At 46.1% G+C, this 9,378-nt stretch overlaps 2 protein-coding genes across 2 annotated transcripts in view; both read right to left on the reverse strand.

Annotated features, from left to right (window-relative positions):
* Window positions 1-97: 97 nt before the first annotated feature.
* LOC103393909 (elongation factor 1-alpha) lies at window positions 98-5,826 on the reverse strand. The gene is made up of 8 exons (XM_008331030.3): window positions 5,691-5,826; window positions 3,952-4,104; window positions 3,298-3,477; window positions 2,926-3,222; window positions 2,688-2,838; window positions 2,326-2,582; window positions 589-823; window positions 98-494 (listed from the first exon to the last, which is right to left on the reverse strand). Exons 2-8 carry the CDS (start codon window positions 4,093-4,095, stop codon window positions 370-372), a joined length of 1,389 nt encoding a protein of 462 aa, XP_008329252.1. The 5' UTR covers window positions 4,096-4,104; window positions 5,691-5,826; the 3' UTR covers window positions 98-369.
* A 179-nt stretch (window positions 5,827-6,005) lies between these two features.
* LOC103393908 (elongation factor 1-alpha) overlaps window positions 6,006-9,378 on the reverse strand; it is a 6,230-nt gene continuing 2,857 nt past the window's right edge. The window contains exons 2-8 of the mRNA XM_008331029.3: window positions 8,627-8,779; window positions 7,824-8,003; window positions 7,449-7,745; window positions 7,216-7,366; window positions 6,879-7,135; window positions 6,561-6,795; window positions 6,006-6,465 (exon numbers count right to left, since the gene is read on the reverse strand). Coding sequence (XP_008329251.1) covers window positions 6,344-6,465; window positions 6,561-6,795; window positions 6,879-7,135; window positions 7,216-7,366; window positions 7,449-7,745; window positions 7,824-8,003; window positions 8,627-8,770 — 1,386 coding nt within the window. The 5' untranslated portion in view covers window positions 8,771-8,779 and the 3' untranslated portion in view covers window positions 6,006-6,343. The remainder of the gene's footprint in view (window positions 6,466-6,560; window positions 6,796-6,878; window positions 7,136-7,215; window positions 7,367-7,448; window positions 7,746-7,823; window positions 8,004-8,626; window positions 8,780-9,378) is intronic.

Here is a 9,378-nt window from a genome sequence, read left to right on the forward strand (position 1 = left end):
ATTTCAAGGTATTTTAAGCGATCCATTACGATGTTTACGTCATTTTAGCGCAGCTTGTGTACTTTTTCAACATGGATGGAACACACTAGAAACATCGTACTTTGGCAACATTTGAATGTTTTTATTGTTTTTGGTTTGAAATTAATCACAATCACAGTTTCTCCTAATAGGCGTGTGCCTTCCTTTCCTGCGGAAACTTTTACGATGGGTTTTGATCAGCATAAGCCAGTCCTTGAGTAAAGAGCTGTGCCTCAGGGAACACGGCACCGGGTGGCGATGAAAGAGGAGGAGCATGAAAGTGGAGGCCAGCTGCTGCTGCTGCTGCTGCTGCTGCTGCTGCCGCTCCACGACATCTACCTGGACATCCATTCACTTCTTCTTCTCGGCCTTCTGTGCAGACTTGGTGACCTTTCCACCAGAGGGGGCCTTCTTCTCCACGGACTTAATGACACCAACGGCCACTGTCTGCCTCATGTCACGCACGGCAAAGCGACCTGGAGGTGAAAACGTCAAAGTTTAGCATTAGCGTTATCAAATAGACAAATATTTGCTGGACAGCTGCACTGAACCAAAGCCTGTTGGACTCACCCAGTGGTGGATACTGGGAGAAGCTCTCAACACACATGGGTTTCCCAGGCACCATGGTGATGATGGCGGCGTCTCCAGACTTCAGAGCTTTGGGATTCTCCTCAAGCTTTTTGCCGGAACGGCGGTCGATCTTCTCCTTCAGCTCACTGAACTTGCAAGCAATGTGAGCAGTGTGGCAATCCAGCACGGGGGCGTAACCCTGGGAAATCTGGCCGGGGTGGTTCAGGATGATGACCTGTAGGGGGCGAACATGAACAGACATTAAGAGCAGGGGTGTCCAGTCAGGGGTCTCCGGGGACACACTCAAACAGCGCAAACATTAGGATTGAATCAGCACTAAGTCGTGGTTTTAATTAGTTAGGCAAGAATTTGTTAAAAGTTGCTCAAAAAGAGGTAGTGAGCAGCGGCTAAAGATCAGCTCCAAAATCTAAACAACACACACTAAAAAAAGGAAACAACAACTCATCTCACAAGAGCATAAAGGCTAAAAGTTAAGGTCATTATTAGGACTAGTTAAAGTCAACTGAAGGACTCAGTAACTAAAGGTCAAGACAATGGAACTAAAATGCTAGCCAGAGACGGCTAAAGAATAGCTACAAGACAAGAAACTGTTGACTCAAAAAGACCGGGACGACGGTCGCAAAAATGTCGTTGAGTTAAAGAAAAGAAACAAAAAAGGCTGGCACCAAAACAAGTTTCAAAACTAACTCGGAGTTGAGAGTTAGCCTGAGATGCTTTAAGGTTAGCCAGACATCGTAGGCAAATACATATATTCATTCATTTGTTTACCAAATGAGTTTCTTCTGAGACTCTTCTCTGCTTTCATATAGTGTATAAAAAAACCTTCAATTTCCTCAAAGTACATTTTGAGAGGAGTGAAGATGAACTAATCAGGCCGAAGGATCGCACCAGTTCAAACAAGATTAGCCGTGGGAGGATCCTCCCAGACATATCTGACACACTCACATACTGTTTGGCTGCTGTTCAATAGTTTTCAGCTAAGTTTTCAGAAATACCCACTGATCTACCCCTCCCCTCCCCCCTCTCTCTCTCTGGGAAGTCGTTGTTTTTCAGCCTGTGTGCCAGTCTTACTGCCGTGGTGCATTTTCATACACCGTGAGTCAAGTTGGCAGCAAAACATGTTCAACAGGACGGACCGTATCTGCGGTGATGTCATCAGCGTCACATTGGCCCACAGCGCTGCGCTGTTTGTTCACTCCTGGTGACACGTGGACTGGAGGTTTATCTGTCAACTTTTACAGTATTCCTGAGGACGGCAGCAGAGAAACACACACCCTGGACTGGTCTCTTTGTGTGTGTGTCATCAGATATGACTTTCTCCACCCTGTATTCAAATACACCTCAATGTGTTTCTCCCCACGGGAAACCAAATCATGACTGATCCTGTGTGTCCATTACATTTTAAAGTTTCTAACGCCCGGCTCCAACCAAACAGCCGCCGTGCTTGAAGGCGACATTTTTTTATAATGTGAAAACCAGCGTTGACGTCTTCGCTAGCGTTGGCTTCAACCCACATGTCTGACTGTCCTGGAGATCGCCAACACAGTTGATTGACAGCAAAACAATGTTCCTCAACACAGACACCGAAGGTGATGTTTTTCACGGACGTCAGAGTTACACAAATGAAGACTTAAGGCCGGTGGTTCACAAACTATGGTGCGTGTACCACCAGTGGAACCAGTCCTTAAGGTTTTTGACAAACAGCTGTTCTCTCACCTGAGCGGTGAAGTTCTCTGCTGCCAGTGGTGGGTCGTTCTTGCTGTCGCCTGCCACGTTTCCACGACGGATTTCCTTGACGGACACGTTCTTGATGTTGAAGCCGACGTTGTCACCGGGCATCGCCTCGGTCAGGGTCTCGTGGTGCATCTCCACGGACTTGACCTCAGTGGTCAGGTTGGGGGGAGCGAAGGTGACGACCATACCGGGCTTCAGCACGCCAGTCTCAACACGGCCGACGGGCACCGTTCCAATACCTGAGAGGAAGGGAAGTGAACGCCACATTTGCTCTGTTGTCCATTTTTTATCCGCATGACTTTCACTTTTCACTGAGGTTGTTTGCAGTTAATCAGAGCACGAACCGCCAATCTTGTAGACATCCTGCAGGGGGAGACGGAGGGGCTTGTCTGTGGGACGGGAGGGAGGCAGGATGGAGTCAAGAGCCTCCAGCAGAGTTGTACCAGTGGCTCCGCCCTCTTTGCGCTCAATCTTCCAACCCTTGAACCAGGTCATCTGCAGAGAGGATAAAGACACAACAAGAAGATTTCAGATGAAGCAGTGATGTCAGCTGACCTGGGACAAGAGGCAGCAGTTTCTCACCTTCTCACTGGCCTCCAGCATGTTGTCTCCATGCCAACCAGAGATGGGCACGAAGGCAACAGTGGCAGGATTGTAACCAATCTTCTTGATGTAAGCGCTGACTTCCTTGGTGATTTCCTCAAAACGCTTCTGGCTGTAAGGGGGCTCAGTGGAGTCCATCTTGTTGACTCCCACAATGAGCTGCTTCACACCCAGGGTGTAGGCCAGCAGGGCGTGCTCACGGGTCTGACCGTTCTTGGAGATACCAGCCTCGAACTCACCAACGCCGGCGGCAACGATCAGCACGGCACAGTCGGCCTGAACAGGAGGAACCGGGTCAAACAAAGACTCTCCTACAGGACGTTGTTGGTGATGTTCTCCACGTGTTCTCACCTGAGAGGTTCCAGTGATCATGTTCTTGATGAAGTCTCTGTGTCCAGGGGCATCAATGATGGTCACGTAGTACTTGGCGGTCTCAAACTTCCACAGAGCGATGTCGATGGTGATACCACGCTCACGCTCGGCCTTCAGTTTGTCCAACACCCAGGCGTACTTGAAGGAACCCTTGCCCATCTGTGAAGATTGAAAAAAAAAAAAAATTTGGACAATTTGATAACAGAGCTGAGGACTGATTACGTTGATGATCTTTGCCCTTTGCTCTTCCAATAAAAGTCAATTTATTATAATGTTTAATACATCATTTATAAAATATGAAAACTGTCTGAAATCTGTAGAAAATCAATATTTTATCGCATAAGTCAACTTTATAATTGTCATATTATATTACAATGGCCCTTGGTAACATGGGTCAACACTCCAGTACAGGGGACAGTAGTCATATTACAACTGTGGGGGGCAGTGTTCGACTGGCCCATGTCAGAGAACAGTAACCACCACACCAGCTCTCCTTCATTCAGGGATGATGACGACATGATTAACCGTAATAAATAAATAGGGTTAGGGTTAGGGTTAGGGTTAGACTAAAAAAAAAACTAAAATAGAATAATCACTAAAGAACAGAAAAAGAAAAAAAAATATTGTTCAAACCTCAGCGGCTTCCTTCTCGAACTTCTCGATGGTTCTCTTGTCGATTCCTCCGCACTTGTAGATCAGGTGACCGGTGGTGGTGGACTTGCCGGAGTCGACATGGCCAATGACCACGATGTTGATGTGGATCTTTTCCTTTCCCATTTTGGTTTACTGAATGAAAAAAACACAACAACAAAAACAATAACAACCAATGACTCACGGCCATCTTAGCCAAACTATACACAGACCAGTCCACTTTCTCGGTTGTAGTTTTAATATTTAGCCGATGTATACAGATGTGGGCCACTTAACGGACGCCATTAAATATGTATTGTATTATCAGTGCTGATTATATGATGCATTTTAAAGCATTAATTAAACTTAAGAAACATTTGAAAATGAAAGAATTCAGTTTTATACTAATGTGGCCTAGTAAAGATGGTTAGAGTTTATATAATTTTCTCCTAAATTTCAAGAGATATAATAATACTGAAAAAAGTTCCGGTGATAAGAGGTTAGGTATCTGAGAGTCAACTCACAGTTATGTTTTATTTATTCCTTTAATTGGCTGCTTAGGTTTTTAAAAAACGTTGAAAATCCCATAAGGAAAAAGTCAGACATGAATAAAAGTGATTCATTAAGTGTCTTATCCTCTTCCATACGTCACACACGTTCCTTCGAGGTTGACGCATTGTCACATGACGCATAACAACCATTTCAACAGAGAAGAACCGCTGCGTTCACGCTGCAGTACTTGGCTCGTAATTAGGAGTATCGTCGTTCAGGGCGTTCACAAGCGCTGTACATATATCAATAACCAGAAACATTTAAAAGGCAGCTGTACTGGAAACTAGTGTCGGGTTGTAAAACTAACATTTTGTAATTAAAAGATGACAATAGAGGCAATACAGTTTACTTTTAACTCAACATGGACCAGGGTATTGTACATTAAAATGGTTGAGAGAAAATCGTCGCTACAATGACGTTCATTTTAGCATTTTCATTTGACCGTTTGCACATTTCACCTGTTCGTGCACATGCCCGGAGCCCGTTATTTGGGAAATAACCGTCTTACCAAACACAGAACCTGAAGGTAGCGTGTCGTTTTGTGTTCATACTCGGTACCGACTGTATGTGAACGCAGCATTGGTCATTCGTGTAGCTGTACTTTGTTATATTTATACACAAATAATCCTTCGAATTTTTTTTTTTTTTTCGAAATTCCTCTTTGTTGCGGTTTTAATCACCATATTACATCATATCTATTACTATCGTTCGATCGTGATACCGGAAAGCGACGGCAGCTGAGTCACGGTGCACCATGTGCTCAGTGCCGACTGATTCTCGGCCTCCATGTTGAGCCGTTAGCGCACCGCCGCCATATTATCACCGACACATGCGCGCCCCCTGACGTTATACAGCATGCACTGTAGGAGAAATGGTGCGCGTTCACGAGGACAGCAGAGAACTACCATGACTGGCAAAATGCAGAAACCGTGTCTTCAGCTGTTCATCACTTGAGGATTTGTCTACAAATCACAATTACAAATCTTAGTTTTAAAGAAGGTATTTTCCAAGAGTGATAGGTCAAACTATTTGACAAAATAAAAATCAACAATTTAGAAGACAGGCAGATTTTAAAGAGCAGCACAAGAAACCCCTCTGTCCCCTTCCTCCCCATTAAAATCCCAGTCCTGAAATGCAGCTTCATTCAACATGCATTTTAGCTTGTGAAGGCAGACAGAAATGAGACCAACCTGTGCCAATAAACAAGACGTCTCCAGACCTGAGCGGAGGGGAAAAAAGGACAGAATGGGATCCGTCTTGAGTTTTTATACAGAACCCAAGCAGAGGGAGGGCTGTGCGTGTGCCCTTGTATCTGTCGACTAAAAAACCAACGGGTGCTATTGGCTGGTGCTGCATAACTCTAATGGAGGGGATTGGATGACAAGTGCATCAGTGGACACAGATAGCATGTCCAAACAGCTGCAACACAGCAGAGGGAGGCACTGGAGACAGTGGAAAACCATCAGTGGAACAGCAGCGCTGAAGGACCCAGACCAGCCAAATTCTCAATTTTTTCAAAGACATTTATTTTTATTAGTTACCAGCAGCTTTTTGACTTTCCAATCAAATGTGGCATTAAGATCAACATACAGTTCTAAACCATTCTCCAACTTAAACTTTAACTGAGAAGAGGCACTGTCATGTGATTCAGGTGAGTGACAATGCCACATTGTTCTTTTTTCCTGCGAAAACTTTTGCGATGGGTTTTAATCAGCATAAGCCAGTCCTTAAGTAGAGAGCTATGCCTCAGAGAAGATGTTCTGGGGTTGGGGGGAGTTGTGGGAGGAAGAGTGGCCCGCCAGGGCAGACACACTCCATGTTGCTGGACGTCCTTCATGAGCATTCATTTCTTCTTTGAGGCCTTCTCTGCAGCCTTGGTTGTCTTTCCGCTGACTTCCTTGGTGTCCACGCTCTTGATGACGCCGACGGCCACAGTCTGCCTCATGTCACGCACGGCAAAACGACCTGTAAGCAGAAGACAGTTGGGTGTGAGTACATCTTTCCTACTGCATTATGCTGCAGCGTGACTTGGCATTTCAGAGTGGCGTCGTGTGCCGTACCGAGGGGAGCGTAGTTGGAGAAGGGCTCCACAACCATGGGCTTCAGTGGGATGAGTTTGACGATGGCGGCGTCTCCAGACTTGACAAACTTGGGGGCATCCTCAAGCTTCTTGCCAGAACGACGGTCGATCTTCTCAATGAGCTCGCTGAACTTGCAGGCAATGTGAGCAGTGTGGCAATCCAGCACGGGAGCGTAACCAGCACTGATCTGTCCAGGGTGGTTCAGGATGATGACCTGCAGAAGATTTGAAGCCATTAAAGTTTGAAGTCAATGATGAGCTGCCCTGATCAAAACCTCACTTTGTCACCCAGACCTACCTGGGCATTGAAGTTATCAGCAGCCTTGGGTGGGTCGTTCTTGCTGTCGCCAGCGACGTATCCACGACGGATTTCCTTGACGGACACGTTCTTGATGTTGAAGCCGACGTTGTCACCGGGCACGGCCTCGGTCAGGGACTCGTGGTGCATCTCCACGGACTTGACCTCAGTGGTCAGGTTGGGGGGAGCGAAGGTGACGACCATACCGGGCTTCAGCAAGCCAGTCTCAACACGGCCGACGGGCACAGTTCCAATACCTGAGAAAAAGGGAAGTTGGTTTTAGTCTTTTTGGAAACAAGTGGTCAAATTCAGGATGTATATTTTATTCCATTCCTACCGCCAATTTTGTAGACATCCTGGAGGGGCAGACGCAGGGGCTTGTCGGTGGGGCGGGATGGAGGCAGGATGGCATCAAGAGCCTCCAGCAGGGTGGTTCCATTGGCATTGCCGTCCTTGCGCTCAATCTTCCATCCCTTGTACCAGCTCATCTAAAAGTGATTGGACAACATTAAGTTGCGTGTCCACAAGACTAAGAAATAAAGACACATCACATTGAGTCTTTGATCTCACCTTCTCACTGGCCTCCAGCATGTTGTCTCCATGCCAACCAGAGATGGGCACAAAGGCAACAGCAGGAGGATTGTAACCAATCTTCTTGATGTAAGTGCTGACTTCCTTGGTGATTTCCTCAAAACGCTTCTGGCTGTAAGGGGGCTCAGTGGAGTCCATCTTGTTGACTCCCACAATGAGCTGCTTCACACCCAGGGTGAAGGCCAGCAGGGCGTGCTCACGGGTCTGACCGTTCTTGGAGATACCAGCCTCGAACTCACCAGTACCGGCAGCAACGATCAGGACGGCACAGTCGGCCTGAACAGGAAGAACTTAGTTAAGTGGCTGCAGGCAAAACTGAACAGGAAACCATCTAAATGATCGACGTGTTCTCACCTGAGAGGTTCCAGTGATCATGTTCTTGATGAAGTCTCTGTGTCCAGGGGCATCAATGATGGTCACGTAGTACTTGGCGGTCTCAAACTTCCACAGAGCGATGTCGATGGTGATACCACGCTCACGCTCGGCCTTCAGTTTGTCCAACACCCAGGCGTACTTGAAGGAACCCTTGCCCATCTGTAAAGTAATTAAGATTGACACATTAATTTTGTTCTCAGAACTCAAGTTTATATATAACAACCGACTAACGTAAGATAAATTCACTGCACATCCTTGTTTGGATCAATATTCCCAGGGATTAGACTACAAACTCCATTGCATGTTGCTGCACAAACTGTTGAACTGAACACGACTGACAGATTTTAAAAAATATATACATCACTACAAATAAAACTTACTGCATCATCATTACATGCAGGATAGAGATTTGTTTCTTGATATACCCACAACAGAAGCTTAAATTAATAGTTCAAAATCTTTGAATCTTTTACTAAACAATTTTACTGAAACGTTTATTTCCACAAAAAAAAAAAAAAGCCATAAACGTTGTACAAAACCACACTTCCAACTATTTGTCAGAGCTATCACAGCAGGGTCAAGTCAAATCCACACCCTGAGGTCTGACTAACTGTATTGCGGGTGCCCGCGACTAGCCCCGCCCGTTCCGCGCGCTCACACACGCTCGTACCGGGTGAGGAGTGGGCATGCTGACACCGCTGCTGCCGCCGCCATCTTGTTTTACACTTATAACGGTTCGCCGTGACTTCTGAAAAATGACACATTGTCACCGTGTGACTCACCTCAGCGGCTTCCTTCTCGAACTTCTCGATGGTTCTCTTGTCGATTCCTCCGCACTTGTAGATCAAGTGACCGGTGGAGGTGGACTTGCCGGAGTCGACATGGCCAATGACCACGATGTTGATGTGGATCTTTTCCTTTCCCATTTTGGTTTACTGAATAAAAAGAAAAGAAAAGAAAAAGAAATTACTCACGGACATCTTACACAAACTATACACAGACCAATCCACTTATTCGGTTATAGTTTTAGTATTTAGCCGATGTATACAAATGTGGGCTACTTAGCTTTACAGGCCCCATTAAATATGAACTTGATTTTCAGTGGTGATTCAATGATGCATTTTAAAGCAGTGAAACGAACTACAAAGCCCGACTTTAAATCACATGATGCCAGTAAATGTTCAACACCCATCCATATTTTGTCAAATATTTGTATGTTACAACTGATGATGATTCACAAAGTAACAGTTCAACGTGTGGCTTTGTAGGCTCGGCGGCCAGCACTAGGCCTCAGTCGGCCGCAGTCCATTCGAGACACGTGTTCCTCCGCGGCGGGCCACGTAGTTTTAAGTTTCAAAAAAAGATGGGCCAAATGTTTAAAGACCATCTGGGTGCCCAGACTTCCAGCACCTGTCGCCACAGGCTGTGTTAACCCGAGAACGGGAGGGGACGAGGAGGGACAAAAAAAAAAAAAGGGCAGACAGGAATCCCGGTCTTTCTCAGGCTCCCTCGGACTCACTTTCGCGAGTCACCC

Source organism: Cynoglossus semilaevis, chromosome 18 (genome assembly GCF_000523025.1).
Source record: "Cynoglossus semilaevis isolate Cse_v1.0 chromosome 18, Cse_v1.0, whole genome shotgun sequence".
Taxonomy (NCBI): Eukaryota; Metazoa; Chordata; class Actinopteri; order Pleuronectiformes; family Cynoglossidae; genus Cynoglossus; species Cynoglossus semilaevis.

What these genes read in the sequence shown, in the direction of transcription:
- LOC103393909 (XM_008331030.3), bottom strand. Translation starts at nt 4,095, where the DNA reads ATGGGAAAGGAAAAGATCCACATCAACATCGTGGTCATTGGCCATGTC. An exon ending in GGATGTCTACAAGATTGGCG is followed by an intron (nt 2,583 to 2,687) that starts GTTCGTGCTCTG and finishes CCTTCCTCTCAG; the next exon opens with GTATTGGAACGGTGCCCGTC. An exon ending in CAGAGAACTTCACCGCTCAG is followed by an intron (nt 824 to 2,325) that starts GTGAGAGAACAG and finishes CGCCCCCTACAG; the next exon opens with GTCATCATCCTGAACCACCC.